Raw genomic sequence first — 22,160 nt, 5'->3', positions numbered from 1 at the left:
CTGGGTGGCTCAGGCAGTTAAGAGTCTGCCTCCTGACTTCACCTCAGGTTTGTGAGATTGAGCCCCACGTTGGGCTCCGCACTTTTCTCTCTTCTTCTCTCTCTGTCCCTCTCCCACACACACACACACACACACACACACACACACACACACACACTATCTCTCTCTCTCTCAAAATAAATATTGTTTTACATCTAGATTTTCCAATGGCTACATAATTCAAGTTCCTGTATCCACCAACTTTCCTTCACTCCAATCCATTCTCTACTCTAAAGAGTGAAATTTTCTAAAACACCACCTTGTCAATCCCCAGCAATGTGTCATATACACCTACCTTAATTACATCTCTCTCCTGACTAGATTCTGAAATACTTGAGGATAAGAACCATAACTTACTAATAATTATATCACTGGTATGAATCACAGTACTTAGCACAATACTGGTAATCAATGTTTCTCTTAAATAGGTCAAACAAGAGCAAATATATCAACCCCATGAAACAATATGGAATGTAGTGGATTGGGTACACCCTTCATAGTGAATGCACACAACCTGGGATTGCACAGTATACTGTAGATATCATACAAATGATAGGCAATAAATTATATAATAGGGGTCTACCACTGTCCCAGAGTTTAACCAGGAAAAATGTACCTTTGCTCCTACCTTAGATTCCACTAAATATATTAAAGATCTAAGCACTGAGTGTCCATGGTTGCTAACAACACAAGAAGGCAAGGTACAGTACAAGTTGATATATAAGACAGTACAAGGTTATATATGGTAGTCTTCACCCCTCTACCAATCAGATTTGAATATGACTAAGACTCCAAATTAGGAATGTTCAATAAAACTTTCTATGAGGATAGAAATGTTCTTGGGGCACCTGGGTGGCTCAGTTGGTTAAGCTTCAGACGTTGGCTCAGGTCAAGATCTCATGGTTTGTAAATTTAAACCCTGCATCAGGCTCTGGGCTGACAGCTCAGAGCCTGGAGCCTACTTTGGATTCTGTGTTTCCCTCTCTTATCCCACTTGCACTCTGTCTCTCTCCCAAAAATAAACATTTAAAAAATAAAAAAAATAAAAAGAAATGTGCTATATACCTGTGGTGTCCAATATTGTAGATGCTAGAGCCATATGTAACTGTTGGGCACCTGAAATGTGGCTAGTAGACCTAAAACTTAAACTTCATTTAAAAAAATTAAAGCTTAAATTTAAATGGTTACATAAGACTATGGGCTACCATATTGGACAGTGCAGCTCTAGAATTAACCAGGAAGCACAGAAGGAGGACAAAAATGTTCAACTAACTATGGAAATAGAATCAATAAAATCACAACTGAGGAAAATATATAGGAACAATGATCTAGTTCCTTCAACAAATAAGTGTCTGGACAGTGATTACCCTAGTGGTGAGGAGGGAAGAGGCATAATGAGGGGGAATACAGTGGGCTTCTAAAGTGGATAGCAAGGTTTTGTTTCTTTCAGGGGTGGTAATTATGATATTTGTCATATACTTCATAAAACTGTACATGTTTTAATACTTAATATATGTTTTTCAATAATAAAATAGTCAGACTTTGTAATTTCTATATGGAAAGAGAATATTAAAATGTCAGAAGACTAGTTCTAGTGTCTGTTCCATCTAGCTATGAGAAGTTGTTACACTTAAATAGCTTTAGGTCCTTCTATGGCCCTAAGCATACATGCACACACTTAAATGCCTAGGGGCAGTAAGAGGAAGACCCTAAATACCTTTACCTAGGATAAAATAATGATGTGCAAATATAGCATGAACTATTTATACACAAATAGATGTTTACATATTGAGAGACCCTTGAAAACAATTTGCTGTCACAGTTTAGTGAATCTCTACACAACTGCCATAGTATTAACATATTAAATTATTTCTTCACCATAAAGGGAAATTTTAGCCTAAACTTAGTTTGATTTGTTCTGAATTAGCCCAATAAGATTTGCTATACCATTTCCATCAGAATAAAGGCACATCTACTCTTTATATTTAAATTTAAAGAATGCTATGAAGTAGTAGTGACTCTTGATGTAAAGAAAAATGGACATACTTTTCATTTTGTAGTTCCTGTATTTTCTTTAAATTTTCTCTGTTTTTTTCTTCAATTTCTTCCTTAAGTTCTTTTACCTGGGTTTTATAAAGTGTCTGCAAAACAAGTGATTAGAAGAAATAAGTGTTTATAAGGGGTTTGGTAGTTTCTTATAAATTTACATAACATATGATCCAACAATTCCAAATTGTTTTCAAGTATTTACCCAAGACAAATGCAAGTATATATCTATAAAAAAATCTCATAAATGAATTTTCATTGCAGCTTTATTCCAAATAGCCACCGGAGGTTCATCAACAGATGAATTTTAAAAATTGTGTAGTATCCATACTAAGCAATAAAAAAGAATGACTACTGACACAAACAACATGATAAACCTAAAAAATATTTTGCAGGAAGAAACTAGGCGCTAAAAAGTACATATTGCATGATTCTATGTACATGCAACCCAGAACAGGTGAAAAAAATCAGTAGTGACAGAAAGCAAAACAGTGGTGACCTGCAGATAGAGGTAAGTGGGGAAGATTGACTGCAAAAGGCCATTGGGAGTAGTGAAGGAAAAGTTTTATATGTTGATTGAGGTGGTGGTCACACAGCATGCACATTTGTCAAGACTTATTAACACATACACTTATACTGGTTACAATGAAGTATATAGAAATTATATCTCAAAAACATCAAAAGTTATATTGACTTGGGAAAACATTATAAAGAAACTTAGCAAGCATTACTCATTAAAAAGATCAATTCTTGAAGTGAATAATACTAGAGAAACCACTTCTCTTTTGGGTGGATGGGATCAAGTGGATGATTGAGAGATGTGCATAAAATACCCACAAACAAGATTTATCAAAATTCTGTTAACACACAAATAATATATACTTATAAAACAATGGTATTTACAAAATTCATTTGGCTTTTGCCAATTCTATCAACAAATATTAAAAAAATTCTTTTTTAATTTTTGAGACAGAGTGCACAAGAAGGGGAGGGGCAGAGAGAGGGGAACAGAGGATCTGAAGCAGGCTCTGCACAGAGAGCAGACAGCCCAACGTGGGGCTTGAGCCTGTGAAATCGTGACCTGAGCCAAAGGCAGATATTTAACCAACTGAGCCATTCAGGCACACCTCTATCAATAAAAATTTGACAGGTATAAATAAGTGTTAGACCTATATTATGTTAAGGTGCTGTGGTTACAGAGTAAACTTCTAGTTCTGCAGTCTTTTTTTTTAACTATCTTTTTTAGTATAAAAGAAAAAAAACAGTAAGGATAAGCAAACAGCTGTGGAGAACTACGTTTATTCTGTAAACGTAACTATCCTTCTAAGAAATAGCAGTTCTCTAAGAGAAAAATACATACATTTCTTATCTGTCTGTCTATCTATCTATCTATCTATCTATCTATGAGCAAGCTGGGGAGGGGCAGAGAGATAGAGGGAGACAGAGAATCCTAAGCAGACTCTGTGCTGTCAGTGCAGAACCATATGTGGGGCTTGAACTCCTGAACCACAAGATCATGACCTGAGCTGAAACCAAGAGTCAGACACTTAACCAACTGAGTCACCCAGGTGCCCTAAAGACACATATATTTCAGTGGGAATGTAAATAAAGGAGGAGTGACAGCTTACTTTAGTTTGTAAGTGTTCACAATTTCTAAAAAGAAATAATTCATTTTGCCTTTATGAATCAAAATTCTTATCTCTTTGACTTCCCAAATACTGAAATTTATATGTATAATCAATGAAAGGATAAATAGAAAACTATTCTAATTTGAAAGATCAGATTAAAGAATATCTTATATCTGGTCATAATAGATTATCAAATTTACTGATACTTAATCCAATCCTCACAAGCAATGAAATCAGAAAGAAGAGACAGTGTCAAGTTTTATATTATTTTATGCAGGCAAATTCAAGAATCCATACGAATACCCTAAGTCATCTGACATCCACACCAAAGTGTGGAGGGACCAGATGATTACTTTGTGAAACTATATGGATAAGAAAGTGTGCATGATGTTATAGACTATTTTGCAGAAGTCAGCACTACACACTTTGGTTAAGGTTAATCTCTACCCAGGGAAAGATTTTTCACAATACTGATTTTTTTTTTAAATTGAAAAACATATTTCAGTGATAGTCTAACAAGTAAAAAAATAGTGTAGAAAAGTCACCATGTTTAGCAGGAGATAAGTAGAGTACAGCATGAAGCTCTAAACATGGGAAAGTTCTGTAGCGCTCTAATGGTGTTCAGATTTATTAAAAAATGTTTTTCAGTTTATTTATTTATTTTATAGAGAGAGTGCTAGTGAGCATGTGGGGGTGAGGGGCAGAGAGAGGGGAAAGAGAGAATCCCAAGCAGGTTCTGTACTCCTTGCCAAGCCTGACACAGGCTTGATCTCATGACTAAGATCATGACCTGAGCCAAAATCAAGAGTCAAAGGCTTAACCAACCTAGCCACTCAGGCCCTGATGTTCAGGTTCTTTATTAATTAACAAATCATTATTTCCAGTATTGTTCACTTGGTTTCTAGGGCATGTTCACCAGCATAACTCAAATTCTCTAATTTAACTGCACTAAGACTTGTCAGAAAAGCGGTTGCCAAGTAACAGTTATGGAGAAGCTAGGTAAATGTGGGGTTGAAATGGTAGCATGTAAACCTGGCAACCAAAAGAAACAAAATTGCAGAGCCTTCACTACCTTCACTAAAATCTCAAAGCATTAGCTATAAATGTTAATCAATGCCAGCAGTGAAAATAACCTGGCCTGCAGCAAATAAGAGTTAGAATGACTTCTATGGAGAAAAAAGCAAAACAGATACATAAATTGCATACAGAGAGCTAAAACAAACAAAAAAAACCTTTTGAGAAGAGTTATACCTATAACCGTATGCACTGTTCCTGCAAATGGAATGCATACATGTACCACACACGAAAATACCTAAGTTTACTACCAGGCAAACACAACCCTTAACAGAGTCTTACATATAGCTTTAGTTTGATGGCAATTTTAGAAATGTTTCACAAAATGGTCATTTCTTTACAAAATGGTCATTTCTTTACAACTTACATAGAGCATGAACTCAGATTCAGAAATGAAATGTAGAGATGAGGACACGAAAAGGGAAAGAAAATCACTTCACGGTCATTTGAAAAAAAGTCAGAGTTCACATTAAAAAGCTAAATACCTCATTTTAAGCCAAGTGTTAATAATGATTCTTACCGAGAAATATTGCTCAGCTTCAAGCTGATCTTGTAGCTCTCGCATCTGTCCTTCATTTCCTCTATACTGTCTTCAGGTTAAAGAGAAAATAGTAAATGAATGCTTTATGTTATTCCTTATTTATTAAAGTTGCTAAAAATAAAAAGGTTTACTAAAATGACCTTTGTTTTTAAACATCATACTTCATTATACAGCATTACTTTAACATTCATATTTCGTCAGGCCACACAATCTGATTCTATATTGCTCCTCACAAAACAATACTATGCAAAGTAGAGGGAACTGTTTTTTGCTGATGGTTATTTTCAGGGGAATATAAATTGTGGATTAATACAAGTTGCAAAAATAAAAATGATATTTTATAAATTTTAATAGAGAAAAGCATTCTTAGGAATTTTAAATTTCATATGTAGTATGACAATTAAAAACAGGGCACATGAAAATATTTAATAAATAATAAGAATATTATATATACTATACATTTTATATACAAATAATACCATACATTATGGCTAATAAAGCATGGAGTGGGGATGGAAATAAAAAACCAGGTAAGGAACAAGAAAGAAGGCAAGAACAGTAACTGACAAAGGAGGAACAGAGATACACCTACATAATATACGCATGAACACAATTCACATAGAAACAGACAAGACAGAAACACAGTGCAACCTCAGTTATAGATTTATAAGGATAAACAATTCCATCTAGATCTGCTGGGTTTTCATTTTAGATAGTGGCAGATTTGTATTTTCAGAATCTCATAAGGCATACTGTTGATAAAAGGACATAATAAATGTTCAATGAATGCTGAGTGAAAGTTATTTTGGGAGAAGAAATCTGTAGAACACATAATGTGAAAATGAAGGCTCTAAAAGGGGGAAAAGAATTTCGCCAATATAAATCCAACAAAACAAAAACTGACAATTTTCTTCAAGAATTACTAAGTTGTAAATGAAGCTGGCAAATGAGATATTATAAAATAAATCTAGAGGAAATAAAAACACATGATTTGGCATAAAATATACTACATTTCTGAAGTTTGTCTTTATATAAATTCTGAAAGCAATAATGAAATCTTGCATTATCTCCACTTCATATAAGTGAACATTATCACATTTCAGAGTAGAAGAAAAAAGGTACTTTGCATTCTGAGATGAACCAAAGGAACAAAACAAAACACAGGGTCTCCATGTCTAATTCTAGTTTCTAAAATAAAGAAACATTGAACATTTCCCATGAGATACTGAATCCTTATTCAAAAAAAGCTTATCCCTGATTTTTATAATTCTAGTGTGAAGAAACAGGACTTTGTGGGTATGAAAATCATGAGAAAAGTAATTTTTCCACCATAAATGGACTTACTGTAAGTCAGTAGCCTTAATAATCTACTTTTTTCTTCCATTAAAGATCTCTACTTTTTATTTATTAAGGCTCCCTTGCAAACCTTTGCAAGTAAATTTTTTTATTTCTAAATGTTTTTTTCTAAGTCTTCCTTTCACAAACTCCAAATATATCTACACACATAAAATATCCAACATAAGCAAATGTAGGACACAAAAATGTTATTTTTGAGACTTACTTTGTAAGCTGAGCTAACTCAAATTCTAATAATCTCTTTGCTTCCAATAAAGTATTTATTTCCTGTTTCATCTGCTTTTCTAGACCTTTTAAATTGTCTGCTTCAAATGCTTGAGTCTTCAATTCATTCTGTAACAATACTCGCTTATTTGATTCCTGCTCCAGTTGCAGAGATAGATTCTTAACCTATAAGAAAAATAATTGCAGTCTTAAAATCACACTAATAATTTAGTAAACATTATTTGAAAGAATACCAATCAAATCTCAAGTGTGTTATACTGCCTTATACAGAGAATATTAGTAATCTCTAAAGAGTCTCCACTGTTGAAACTATTACTACAGAACTTACTATTATGTCAAATTAATCGCCAAATTTCAGATATGAGATCTTGGAGGGAAAAGAACTGTTTTTTTTTCTGCTCCCGCATGTACAGAAATTTTGAAGCAGAAAGTGGCTATAAAAGCCACTTTTGGAGGGACATAAGGGGTATTTAAATTTACCTTTTCTCATTCATAACTGTTTGTGCTCTGGGCTACAACCCTCTAAATTTTAGTGAGGCCTTCCTTAACCCCTGGATGTCATTAGTCATAACACTCCTATAGCACTCCTCTTTAAATATATGTCATGCTTGTAATTTTGATCTTAATATCTCTCTTTCCTTCTGGGCTGAAAGTTCCACGAAAGTCCGGAACATATCTATCTTATTCAGTAATCCAACTCGAGCAGAGCCAGGAAGATAAAAGGTGCTAAAAAATTACCTTTTGAAATGACTGAATATGATCTTCTAAATTTTCAACATACTTTCTTCCTGCATGTTGGTTGTAATAGGTATCTTCTAAATCTCTATTCTTTCTAGTTCATTCTATAAAACACTACCAGACTAATTTTATTTTCTAAAACAGTACTTTCACCAATAGTGTCCCATTTTAAGTTTAAATGACTATCAATACTTTGGACCCCAAGTTTCCCATGACTACTCAATATGTGTTTTCTTCTCTGGTCAGATCAAGTCTTTTTTTGTCTTTCACTTACCTATCTTCACTCATTAACCACTCTTTTATTTTCATGATTATTGATAAGGTTCCCTCTATCCTCTGGCTTCTGACTCTCAAACTATTAACTTTTGAAATATTATTCAATCTTTAATGGTAATATCTCATTCCTCCTGTAAGAAGTCTTTCCTGATTATTATGGTCTTGTCTCTCTCCCTTTTCTAACTTACATATGTGAACTGATTCCTTCCAGTCTTATAAGTGACTTCTAAAATACCTATAATAACCACAAGGATATAATGGCATTTTATCTTTTTATTTTTGGCTTTGTAAATGTGTACCCTATGTTTTCTATCAATCCAAGCCAGTCAAGATTCTGTAGTTAACATTTTTCTTGAGATCGAAGAGCAGTTTCTCCTCTTTGGATTATGGGATAACTTTACAGGAAAGATTTTTTGTTTTTGTGTATTTAAAAAGCAGATGGTCAATTTCTTCAGGAGAGGAGCTATGACACTTCTATAGAGCTGTCATAGGGCAAAATAGTATAGACCCTATGGTGTGACTGTTCAGTAACTATTTGTAGATAAAAATCCTAGAAAGTAAGGATATAGTGGTGACTTTACAGCATTTGAACACATACACATACAGGTTATTTTATTCAAATCTCCTCCATATTGTTTAAATTAGAGATAATAACTTTTCAGTTATAATTTATGATTATTTCTCTTTACAAGATCAACAAAATCAGTACTATTTTCTTACTTCATCCTCCATCCTTTCTTTATTTTCAGTCAAATGCTCAAGCTTCTGCTGAGATTGTTTCAGATCAACATCTAGCATTGAACACTGTTTTTCAATCTGAACAACTCTATTTTCAGCCTTCTCTCGAGCTTCTCTCTCTTCCTTCAGCTTTTTTTCCATTTCTGTGAGAAAAAAAAAGACAGACATACATATTTTCACTTGCATGGGCTCTATAAGAGAAACTGGTGCTAAAAATTCCTACTGTTCTTATCCTGGGATTCTAATGGATCTATTCATTATAGAAGTCCTAATGTTATCTGAATTATTTGCAATAGCAGGATCTCTAAAGGAAGGGAGTTAGTTATAAAATAAAGTAATAGAATAAAACCTTCTAAATTCAGCACATGCCCAATGTTATGAGAAATTATTCAGTGCCATTTCCAGACCAGAAGGTGAAAATATAGCTAGGGAAAAAAAAATGAAGTCACTAAAAAGAAAAATTGAGATAGCTCAGATAAAAGCAGAGAAATAAGGCTATGGTTATTAATCTATACTTTATATTGTTCCAGAAAAGTTTCAAGGGACTTAAAGCTGATAGGAATTCTAATTTATGCAATTCAGATAAACAAGATCCCATGGTAGTATAGTACCCACTTTAATTATTATCAGAAGATAACAATCTACAGTGAGGCTCCTTTTTTGAGATATGGTAACTAAGGGTCTGAGAGGCTAAATTTTCCAAGGTCCTGCAACTAGTAAGTTGCACTGACATGATTCAAACTTAGTAAGTCTGCTTTTCTATTCTCAGAGATTGCCCTCTAGGTGACAAAATACAAACCATTAGAATGGAACTTCCTCATCCTTCCCTCCAAACCTACAAACTTAGCCATAGCAGTAATCATCACCTCTTAGTTCCTGTCTTTAATCAAACGTAAATTCATCCACTTCTGTTCTGGACTTTGTTCCTTCAATTATTTCATCTCTTCCCTGCCTCAACAATTTCCTGCTCCCAAATGAATCATTCTCTTCAACACAATAATCTCATTATCTCCCTTCCTAAAATATCGTATACTGATCTCACATTCCTCTTCAGTTACCATTCCATCTCTGTTCACAAACTTCTGAAAGAACTTCCTACACTTACTGTCTCCAGTGCCTTATTACTACACATATATCATTTTTCATTTTGGCCTCCATCACCACCATTCCACTGAAACTGATTTGTATGATAACCAATGAGGTCCATCCTGCAAAAAATTCAGAAGACACACAATGTCTGGGTCTTCATCTTTACTGACCTTAAGAATATTCCATATATTGAATAACTTACTCATTTTTTCCAATACTTTACTCTTTGAATTCTAACACCATACTTTCTTGGTATTCCCGCAACCCCCTTTGACTATTCTTGGTTTCCTTCATAACATTTGGAAAACGTTAGACTACCCAAGGGCTCTGTTATAATTCCATTTCTATTCTGCCCTATCTTCCCTTAAGAAGTTTTATATATGGCTGTATAACTCCTACTCTCCTCTGAGCTCAAGACTTATATATCAATTCACTATTTGACATCTCCACCTGGATATCTAACACGCTTTTCAAAGTTAACATATCTAAAATAGACACCTTTATTTCCCTCCTATCCCAAACCACTCCTATCCCAGTCATCTCAACATCAAAAAAAAGCGTCCGACTTCGGCTCAGGTCATGATCTCATGGGTCGTGGGTTTGAGCCCCACGTCAGGCTCTGTGCTGATCACTAGCTCAAAGCATGGAGCCTGTCGTCAGATCCTGTGACTCCTTCTCTCTCTGACCCTCCCCTGCTCACGCTGTCTCCTCTCAAAAATAAATAAAAAAACATTAAAAAAATTAAAAAGAAAGTATAATAGGTTGATTAAGTAAGAGAACAAGACTTTGTGGAGTTCATACCTATGTTTTCATGATTTCTTTTTGAAATAGGAGAAAAGTTCACCTAAAAGTAAAAGAAATGACCTAAGAAGCTTGAGAACAGAAGTAAAAGTCTGAGAGAATGAAACAGTGAGTGATATACTAAAACCTGACAGCTCACCTGAGGTTGGAGATAATGCACTAGGCTAAGCCCATCTGAAAAACTTAGTTGACATGAAGAAGAGAACTTGTTAGTTTGATCTAGGGTTGTGTTTAGAGTCATAGTAGAGTGGAATTACAAAGGAATTAGAAAACTGAGGGTACTAAGCAAAAAAGCAGATGGACTAACAGACAACGATTTTCAGAATGAATCAGGAAGAAAATAAAAGGGCTAAAAAAACTGAGAGGAAAGAGATTCCACTGACATTGATAAAGAATGGAGGATAATAGAGTGAGGGAAATAGAAGGTGAAATTGTGGTTTTAAAAAATGGAAGGTATCAAAAGGGAGAAAAAGGGAGATATTCTTTTATGCATCACAATTTACAATTTATAATTTTCTGTGTTTTTACCACTGTAAAATGAAATTTTAAACAAAATCAGTTTTTTCTGGTAGGCATTATTTAAAAACTACTCAGTATAAAATATTAAAACTGACACTTACCACACATTGCAACAGACTTTGCCTCTTCAATAGACTGATGCTTGTCAGTTAAACGAGCTTTGGTTACTTTATGTTCATTTACCTCTTGTTCCAACCTTTGTTGTAATGATTTAAGCTTATAGTTTAAATCTATCTCTAAATTATTCTTTTCCTGCAAAATGGAAATGAGTTATATAATGTACTATGCAAAAGACACATTATTAAATTGTACATTATTTAATATTCCATAAGAGATAATATATGAATCATAATGGCCTGAAATGTGATACCATATTTACTTAAATATTTTTATTTAGGACATAATTCTATTTTTTATACTTTCTTGTATATTTCACATTCTCTATAATGTCTTACTTTAAAAATCATGATAAGCACATATAATTAAAAGCAAAATATCACCACCTCCTTCCCCAAGAAGGGTTTTGGCAGTAGTTATATTCAGGAGGGTTCACTCTGCTAGAATTAGAAATGAAGAGGACAATTCTTTAGATCATTAAAACATTTTTGCTGCCACTTAAAAAATAAATTTAGATTTAAAACTTTATTAATTTACAGTTAAATTAAATGTACACCCAGATTTACACTGCCTTGAAAAAGGACAATTCAAAGCGTATTCCATTTCTGTTTGGGTGCATCTTCTACTCTTTCTTCTTTCATCCTACATCCACAGTTACACCAGGCTTAGCCATACTACTCTGTTTATCACAAAACACATCCAAAGAAGAAGATAAGTGGTACATTTTCTGATCATTTATCTGAGGACCTATTAAATAAACCCACATTCATGGAGGAACTGAAAAAGTGGAAGTCAGAGTTACATAATTACCTATTTAATACTTTTCTTAGCAACGTAAGGACAGAGGATAATCAGTAACATTTTTTGACTGGTAATAAAACTGGATGCAAGGGCCAATCACTTTATGCTGTTTTCTATTTTGCTAACTCTTACCAACAAAATGGAAAAAGCACACATGGTCTACCATATAGCTATCCTTTGTTTTTCTTTTTCATAAGACCAGTAAGGTTCAGCATCTTCATCTAACCCTTCAAGGTCAAAAACAAACAAAAATAACACAATAAAAAGCCCTAAATAAAACCACCACTAATCATAAAAACTTTTAGAAATGCAAGTATATAGGTGTGGCTGGGTGGCTCGGTCAGTAAAGAGTCCGATTTTTGATTGGCTCAAGTCATGATCTCACAGTCATGAGATCGAGCCCCAACACTGGGCTCCTCACTGGGTGTGAAGCCTGCTTAAGACTCTCTATATCTTGCTCTCTCTCTCACTCTCTTACTCTCTCTCTCTCTCTCTCTCTCTCCCTCCTCTTCCTCCCTCTGCTCCTCTTCCTTGTTCATGTACACAGACTCTCTCTTTCTCTCTCAAAAAACATAAGCATATAAACATTAGGAATGAATGCCATTTTATAAAACCACACCATAATATTTGGTAGCCAAGTACATATATCTTTTCTTTACAAACTGGTGCACGTTAAATCATTTACCTTTTCCGAGTGATTAAGCATGTCTTGGGCTTCTTTTCTTTCTCCTTCCACTCTTTCAAGATTATGTTTGAGATGCTTCACTTCCTCTTGTAAAGATGTAATTCGAGCTATGAAGTGAGAAAAAGTTCAAGTCACAAAGCTATTAAAAGAAATGTCTATTTTTCAGCATGACCATTAAGATAAATATGTCTTAAATTTCCTGAATAGGTAGAACTTAAGTATTAAAATTATAAATCCTTAAAATTATTATTAAATTATAAAATATTAAAAATTTTACTTGCAATTTATTAATTTAGGAATTTTAAAATTATATAATAACTATAATATATCATAGTTACTGCTAACTGGAGACTATCTAGTACATATTCCTAACTTCACAAATGGTCAAAGAGATGAAGCTTGAAATCAGATCTGAGTCCTTATTTAGTATTCTTTTTCACCATGGTAAGAGTAAGAATCTTAGTTAATTAAGGCAAGTATTTAAGTTTTCTTTATGTGCCATTCTGAAAAGTATTTAATTATAAACTTAGTGAAGCCATACTCTAAAACATACTTTAGGTGTATAGGTTTTTAACACATTGGTATTTGACAAACACAAACATTTAATACATAACATAGAATCTAACATCAATGAATGTTAGAATCAAATCCTGTAAGAATCTATTTTCCTATTTTGGGACTCAAAGTAACCTAGAATTTGATATGGAAATGGATAAAGCACGCCAGAAAGACCAGGAACAATCCTGTACTTTTAAAAGTTCAACGTTTAACTTACTGGACTTGCCAAAGACTTCAATGCACTCTACCTGCCTCTGTATTTTAGTGTTTCTGGATTAGTTTTATTTATTTTGAGATAGAGTGTGTACAAGCGGGCGGGGGGGGAGGGGAGGGGGTAGAGAAAAAAGAGAGAGAGAATCTCAAGCAGGACATCTGCTGTTAGTGTAGAGCCTGAGGCTGGGCTCGAACTCATGAATGGTGATATTATGACCTGAGCTGAAATCAAGAGTTGGACACTTAACTAATTGAGCCAGCCAGGGGCCCCCTGAATTAGTTCTTTAATGAATAAATGAATATTGAATCTTTGGCACCTGATAATGCTTGTCTGTTGGGCTAGTCCTAGGATCCAGAGAACAATAAAACAAACTTATTTACACACAAATTGACACACAATACTGGCATTATGTTTATGTAGGAGGTATGTTCACACAGGAGAAAGAAACACCTGCCAGTTTATTTCAAATGGCTGAGCAAAAAAATACAAATTATGTGTGTTTATATGGATGGAAATATAGAAAATATAGTGATGTGTTTGTTTAAATGTTGCAGTACCATTAAAAATTCTTCCTTCTGTATTTAAAATAAATAATAGGCTTTAAAAATCTGTACAAAGATAGTAAATTCAGATTAAACTATATTTCTCATGTAAAATAAGTTTATATAAACCAACTCATAAGAAGAAAAAGTAAGGAAAACATATAGGCTGAATCCTATACAAATACCTAGTAACCCTAGGAAAGACATACTAAATAAAATATAGTTCATTTTCTTCATTTATTCTGTTTTTTAAAACATGCTAAGAAACTATAACTTGTCTGTATAGTACAGACAAAACATTCATATACAAAAATTTATAAAAATAGTGAAGAACCAAAATATCAGGTATCATAACCCAAATTGATTAAAACAATAAAGCTTCGGACTTCGAGGGTGTCATGCTAAGCGAAATAAGTCAGGCAGAGAAGGACAGATACCATCTGTTTGCACTCATAGGTATAACAGGGGAACAGGAGAAACCTAATGGAGGACCAGGGGGAGGGGAAGAGGGTAAGAGAGTTGGGGAGAGAGTGGGACGCAAAACTTGAGAGACTATTGAATACTGAAAATGAACTGAGGGTTGAAGGGGGAGGGGGGAAAAGAGGTGGTGATGATGGAGGAGGGCACTTGTGGGGAAGAGCACTGGGTATTGTATGAAAACTAATTTGACAATAAACTACTTAAAAAAAGATGTTAATTAACTAGGCTTTAAATAAAATCTTGAAACATGAAAAAAAATAAAACAATAAAGCTTCTAGAAGAAATTAAGATCACCTTTGTCATCTAATCAAACAACTGAACAGGCCACAAAAACACAACATTAACCATAAAGGAAAAAATATAAATTGGACATTAAAAATAATGAAAGTAAGAACCTCTTGTTCATTGGCAGACAGCATTTAAATATAAAAAGGCAAAACAAAAAGGGAGAAAACAAGTATAATACATGTATTTCACATAGGACTAATACCTAGTGCTCATACAAACCAATAAGAAAAAGGCAAACTATCCAATAAAAAAAGAGGCAAAAAACTTGAACAGCACATTATAAACTGTCACTAAACATGTCAAAAGTTGCTCAATCTTAGATATCAGGGAAATGCAAATTAATATACAAGGAAACACTACCATACACCATTAGAAGCTCTACTTCTAGTTCTCTTGCTATGTCCACATCTGCAGTTACTTCTTCCACTGAAGTTTTAAACCCCACAAAGTCATCCATAAGCACTGGAATCTTCTTTCCAAACTCCTGTTAATACTGATATATTTTCTGTTCCCATGAATCATGAATGTTCTTAATGGCACCTAGAATGGTGAAGGTTTTCCACTGACTGCCCAGATCCATCATAGGAATCACTATCTATGGCAGTTACACAGCCTTACAAAATGTATTTCTTAAATAGTAAGACTTCAAAGTCAAAATTACTCCTTAATTCCCAGACTGCAGAATGGATGTTGTGCTGAAAACAACATTCATCTCACTGTACATCTTTATCAGAGCTCTTGGGTGACCAGGTGATTCTTAGCAGGAGGTCTCAACAATGGGCTTAAAATATTCAGTAAACTTGAGGTAACTAGGTGGCTCAGTCGGTTAAGTGTCTGACTTTGGCTCAGGTCATGGTCTTGTGGTTCGTGGGTTTGAGTCTCCCATTGGGTCTGTGCAGCTCAGAGCCTGGAGCCTGCTTCATATTCTGTGTGTGTGTGTGTGTGTGTGTGTGTGCGCGCGCGCACACGTTCTTTCAAAAATAAATAAAACATTAAAAAATTTTTATAAATATATACACTAAACCATCTGTACATGTATTTAGTAAACCAGGTATAAGGAGCTTGCTATTAGGCTTTGCTGTTCTATTTGTAGAACACAGGAAGAGCAGATTTAGCACAATTCTTCTGGGTCCTATGATTTTCAGAATAGCATATGAGCACTGGCTTTAACTTAAAAGTCAACAGCTGACTGGTGCCTCTAATAAGAGAATCTCTGAAGCTTTGAAGCCAGGCAGTGACTTCTCTCTAGCTACAAAAAGACTAGATGGATTGTCCATGAGAAGTCATCTCACTTCCATTAAAAATCTATTGTTTAGTGTAGCCATCTCAAGTAATGATCTTAGCTCGATCTGGATAACTTGCTGCAGCTTCTACATTAGCACTTGCTGCTTCACCTTGCTTTTTAATGTAATGGAGACAGCTTCTTCCCTTAGAACTCTGCTCGTTTCCAACTTTTCTTCTGCAGCTTCCTCACATCTCTCAGTCTTCACAGAATTGAAGAGAGTTTGGGCCTTCCTCTGAATTACGCTTTGGATTAAGGGAATGTTGTGGCTGGTTATATCTTCCATCCAGACCAGCAAAACTTTCTCTGTATGAGCAAGAAGGCTGCCTTGCTTTCCTATCATTCATGCATTCACTGGAGTAGCACTTTTAATTTCCTTCAAGATCTTTTCCTTTGCATTCACAACATAGCTTACTATTTGGCACAGAGGCCTAGCTTTCAGCCTATCATGGGTTTTGAAATGCCTTCCTCATTAATCTTAATCATTCCTGGCTCTCGATTTAAAGTGAGAGACATGTGACTTTTCCTTCCCACTGACCACTTATGAGGCCACTGTAGGGGAATTATTAAATGGCCTAATTTCAACATTGTTATGTCTCAAAGAAAAGAGAGGCCCAAGGAGAAGGAGGAGGAGAGATATAGGAGAATGGCTGGAAGGTGGAGCAGTCAGAACACACTCATTTATTAAGTTTGTGGTCTTATACAGGTGTGGTTCATGGCGCCCAAACAATTACAATAGTATAATCAAAGATCACTGATCAGAGATCACCATAATAAATATAATAATGAAAAAGTTTGAAATATTGTGAGAATTACCAAAATGTGACACAGAGAACATGAAATAAACAAATGCGGTTGGAAAAAGGGTGGTTAAAGACTCACTCAATGTAGGGCTGCCGCAAACATTCAATTTGTAAAAAAATCAGTATCAGAGAAGTGCAAAAAGGTAAAGTGTAATAAAATGTGGTATGACTCTACCTGGGATGTATTTACAAAAGCTAAACATACTCCATGGCTCTGCCACTCCTAAGTGTATACTAACAAAATGCATATGTATGTTTACCAAAAAAACATGTACAAGAAAATTCCTATAAACATTATTCATAATAGCCCCCAAATGGAAATAATCACAGTGTCCATTCACCACAGACTGAGTAATAAACTGCTGTGGCCATACACAATAAATGGAATCCTACATAACAAGAAGAATAAACTACTGCCATATAAAACAATACAGATGAAATTTGTAAACATAAGAGTAATGAAACAAACCAGATACAAAGAAGTGTTTACTGCATGATTCTATTTACAAAATTCAAAAACAAGCAAAATTAATTTATGTTGTTAAAAATAAGAACAATGATTATTTGAAAAGAAAGGGGTTAGTGACTAAAAGGAAATAAAAGGGGATTTATGAGTTGCTAGCACTGTGCAATTTCACAATTTTAATTTTTGTTATGAGGGTATGTTCATGTTGTAAAAATATCTCCAGATGAGTATTTTTTATTTATAATATATGCTATATGTTAAATTTTAACCAAAAACAGTTTAAAAAGTCTAAATTTCTTAAAATCCCCAAATATGAAATCTACCACTTAACCTTGAGGCCCATCAATTACATATTAAAATACTAAAAATAATTAGAAATTGCAAATTAAAGGAAAAAACCCTCAAGGTCAGATGCATTTACTATCATTTATAATAATAAATTCTAATCCAGTAAGAAGATATGTCATAAAACCTTAACACACCAAACAACATTGTATTAAAAATGTACAAAGCATGGTATTTGTGAAATACCTGCAGCTAACACCAGTCAAGAAATAACACGGAAAAAATTAAGACAATTTCATTTGCACAAGCATCTAGAAGATACCTGGGAATAATTTAGGCAAAGAGTTATAAGATTTGTATACTGAAAACTAAAAAACACTGTTGAAATTAATTAAAAAAAAACTAGATAAACAGAAATATAGCCTGTGTTCATGGACTGGAAGACAACATGCTAAGATGTCAATACTACCAAAAATGACTTACAAATTCAATATAATCTCTATCAAAATTCCAAAGATCTTGAATGCAGAAATGGAAAAGCACATCATCAGATTCTTATGGAATTACAATGAGCCTTGAATAGCTAAGGCAATATTGTAAGAGAATACTAAAGTTCAAGGACTCAAACATCCCAATTTCAAAATGTGCTATAAAGTTACAGTGATTAAGATGGTGTGGTACTGGCATAAGGATAGATCTACTGAACAATGGAAAGAACTAAGGATCCAGAAACAAACCTATCTGGATAGAGCCAACTGATTTTCAACAAGGATACCAAGATCTGTCAATGAGGGGAAGAACAGTCTCTACAACAAATGATATTGGGACAAATGAATATCCTGACGCAAAAGAATGAAGTTGGACCCCTCCATCATGCCATTATAATTAACAAAAATTAACTCACCTTGGTCAAACACCTAAATATAAGTGCTAAAACCATAAAACTTTTAGAAGAATGTATAGGGGTAACTCTTGATGATACTGGATTTGGCAATGTGTTCCAAGATATGAAACCAAATACATAAGCAACATATACAGATGAACAGGATTTCATCAAAATTAACTTCTGTATATCAAAGAACATTTTCAAGATAACTATAGAATTGGAATAAATATTAGCAAATCATATATCTAATGTGCATATTTTATGTACAAGTAAGCCCCTAAAAATGTTCAACATCATTAGTTATTAGGGAAATGTAAATCAATATGATAATGCGATGCCACTTTGCAGCCACTAGATGACTATAACCAAAATCACTTAAATATCAAGCATTAGTAAGGATGTGGAGAAACTGAAACACTACTAAATCACTGGTGGGAATGTAAAATGGTATAGCTGTTGTTGAAAAAGTTTTTAGTTTTTCAAATGTCAAACATAGAATTACCATATAGCCCCGCATTTCCATTCCTAGATATATACCCAGAAGATCTGAAAACAAGTATTCTAATAAATACATGAATGTTCATAATAGTGTTATTCAGAATAGTCAAAAGGTAGAAACTCAAATGTCTATCCACAGAGGAATGGTTAAACTAAATATGGTATATACATATAATAGATATTACTCAGATATAAATGAAGTACTGATTCATGCTAGAACATGGATGAATCTTAAAAATATACTAAGTAAAAGAAGTCTGACATTAAAAGGTCACACACTGTATAATGTCATTTATTTGAAATATCCAGAATAGGTAAATTCAGAGATACAAAGTAAAAGTTGGCTGCCAGGCACTAGATGGAAGAGGATATAGGAATGGATAACTTAATAGGTACAAGGTTTTCTTTGGGGATAATGAAAATTTTGGAACTAAAGGAACTGATTACACAACATTAAGAATGTTTAAATGCCACTGAATTGCACTTAAATTTTTTTTTGTTAATATGAATTTTACCTCAATAAAAATTACACAAAGCAAAGCTGTTAGAAATACAAGGGAGCTATGAAAAAAAAGCCACAATCATAGCGTTAACTTTTAAAACATGTTTCAAAATTTGGGAGACTAAAAACATTTACAGGGAAGACAGTGCAGCAGGAGGAACCTAAGCTTACCACAGACACACCTAGATAACAGACACATTAGTGCAACTAATTCAGAAAAAGACCCAAAAACTGGCAGAATAGACTTTCAACAGTTAATCATAGAGAGGAAGCCACACTGACAAGGGTATGGGAGGTGGAAATGCAGTCAGAAACCAAACTCCCTAGAGACTACCCAGAAAGGGGAGGGACACCATATGCATGGAGAGGGAAGAGGAGCAGACCCTACTTCAGGCATGCCAGGTATGGGGAACCTGCACTGGGAAGACAAGCCCCCATAACATTAGGCTTTGAAAACCAGGGGGCCTTAACTTTCTGAGTTTTTATAATCAGCAGGGCTAAACTCTGGGTACTTTAAAAATGATTTAAAAATCAGCTCTGGAAGATTGTAGGGCAACAGGAAACTGGGTTACTGCCCTTAAAGAGCCACCGTAACAAACAACACTGCTGAAATACAGCATAGAAGCAGCATTTTGAAAAATGCCTGGAGTACACAGGAAGATGATTTCTTAATCTCAGAATGTACACTGGAGGGGCAGGGATCTTTAGGAGACTTCTCCAAGGACAAAAGGTTAAGAGCTGGTAGGTGACAATCTCTCCCCATGGCCCAGCCTAGACTGTCTGACGCATTCTCCTGCAGATCCACCCCATCTAACTTGCCCCACTCCAAAGGAGCTCCTGCCAGAGAAACACACTGCAAGCAGCCCGGGCAGGGATTTGCACAACTTCAAAGCAACTTCTGACCTAGGGAGAGAGGAAGATAACCACACACACCAGTGCAACTCCAGCTTGAACATCTGGACTAGGGGTAGGCAATGGGTCTGATGGCTGGCTATATTCACCAACAAAAGCTTCTTGGGGACAAGGCAGGGAGAGCACCCAGCAGACTGTGCTACTGTAGCCCCAACAGACAGAATGGGGTCAGGCATCTGGTTCAATTGCCACTCCCTACATTTGTTGTGACCTCAGCTGAGGTATAATGGGCAAAGGGCAATCATCTGCATCAGACTTGGGCTCAGGTCATGATCTCCCAGTTCATGGGCTCAAGCCCTATATTGGGCTCTATGCTGGCAGCTCAGAGTCTAAAGGTGGCTTCAGATTCTGTGTCTCCTTCTCTCTGCCTTACTCGTTCATGCTCTCTCTCTCTCAAAAATAAATAAACATTTAAAAAAGGGAAGATTACAGCAATATAGGCCTATCTCATGATAAAACAAGAAAAATCTCCAATAAACAAACTCATGTTACATCTAAGAAAACTAGAAAAGGAACAAACAAAGCCCAAAGGCAGTGCAAAGAAGGAAATAATAAAGGTGAGAACAGAAATAGAGACTAAAAATATAATAGAACAGATCAATGAAATAAGGAGCTGGTTCTCTGAAAAGATCAAGATTGATATATATATAGTCAGATTCATCAAGAAAAAAAAGAGAGGACTCAAATAAGTAAATCAGCAATGAAAGAGGAGAAATGATAACTAACACCACTGAAATACAGAGGTAGAGGATATATGAAAAACCTTAGACAACCTGGAAGAAATACATTCTTTAAAACTGAACCAGAAAGAAATAGAAAATTTGAACAAACTGATTATTAGCAATGAAACTGAAATCATAATTACAAAATTCCCAACAAACATAAATCCAGGACCAGGCAGCATCAAAAGTGAATGTGATCAACATTTAAAGAAGACTTAATATCTGTTCTCAAATTATCCCAAAAAAATGGAGGAAGAAGGAAAAATGCTATGAGGACAGCATTACCCAGACACCAAAACAAGATAAAGACTACAAAAAAGGGAAAACTACAGGCTAATTTCTCTGGTGAACATAGATGTAAAAACCCTCAACATAGTATTAGCAAACTGAATCTAACAATACATTGGAAAATCATTCACCATGATCAAGTGGGATTTATTCCCAGGAGGCAAGGGTGGTTCAATACTTGCAAATTAATCAGAGTCATAAATCACATTAACAAAAGAATGAATAAAAGCCACATGCTTTTGCAGAGAAAGCATCTGACAAAACAACATCATTCAGAATAAAAATTCTCAACAAAGTAGGTTTAGAGGAAACACACCGCAACATAATAAAGACCATATATGAGAAACCCACAGTGAACATCATACTCATGAGGAAAAACAGAGCTTTTCCATTAAGATCAGGAACAGAAAAGAATGTCCACTCTCAGCATTTTTATTCAACATAGTACTAGAAGTCCTAGCCATAGCCATCAGACAAGAAAAAGAAAATGCATCCAAATTGGTAACAGAAAAGTTAAACTTTTGCTATTTGCTGATGACATGAACTATATATAGAAAACCCTGAAGACTTCACCAAAAAGCCATTATAATGAATAAATTCAGTAAAGTTGCAGGATACAAAGTTAACATACATAAATCTGTTGCATTTCTATATACTAGTAATGAAGTAGCAGAAGGAGAAATTAGAAAAAACAGCCCCTTGTTTAATTACACTAAAAAAAGTAAAATACTTAGAAATAACTTAACCAAAGAGGTGAAAGA

The 22,160-nt window shown here is 34.6% G+C and overlaps 1 protein-coding gene across 3 annotated transcripts in view; it reads right to left on the bottom strand.

Annotated features, from left to right (window-relative positions):
* Nucleotides 1-22,160, bottom strand: part of ROCK1 (Rho associated coiled-coil containing protein kinase 1) — a 160,915-nt gene that overhangs the window by 29,949 nt on the left and 108,806 nt on the right. For all 3 annotated transcript variants that reach the window (XM_029921780.1, XM_029921781.1, XM_029921782.1), the window contains exons 17-22: nucleotides 12,674-12,780; nucleotides 11,172-11,322; nucleotides 8,644-8,804; nucleotides 6,890-7,074; nucleotides 5,308-5,377; nucleotides 2,086-2,180 (exon numbers count right to left, since the gene is read on the bottom strand). In XM_029921780.1, the coding sequence (XP_029777640.1) occupies nucleotides 2,086-2,180; nucleotides 5,308-5,377; nucleotides 6,890-7,074; nucleotides 8,644-8,804; nucleotides 11,172-11,322; nucleotides 12,674-12,780 (769 nt within the window). The remainder of the gene's footprint in view (nucleotides 1-2,085; nucleotides 2,181-5,307; nucleotides 5,378-6,889; nucleotides 7,075-8,643; nucleotides 8,805-11,171; nucleotides 11,323-12,673; nucleotides 12,781-22,160) is intronic.

This window comes from Suricata suricatta, chromosome 14 (genome assembly GCF_006229205.1).
Source record: "Suricata suricatta isolate VVHF042 chromosome 14, meerkat_22Aug2017_6uvM2_HiC, whole genome shotgun sequence".
Classification (NCBI taxonomy): Eukaryota; Metazoa; Chordata; class Mammalia; order Carnivora; family Herpestidae; genus Suricata; species Suricata suricatta.
The sequence above is the reverse complement of the archived record's forward strand: the minus strand, read 5'-3'. Positions and strand labels throughout refer to the sequence as shown.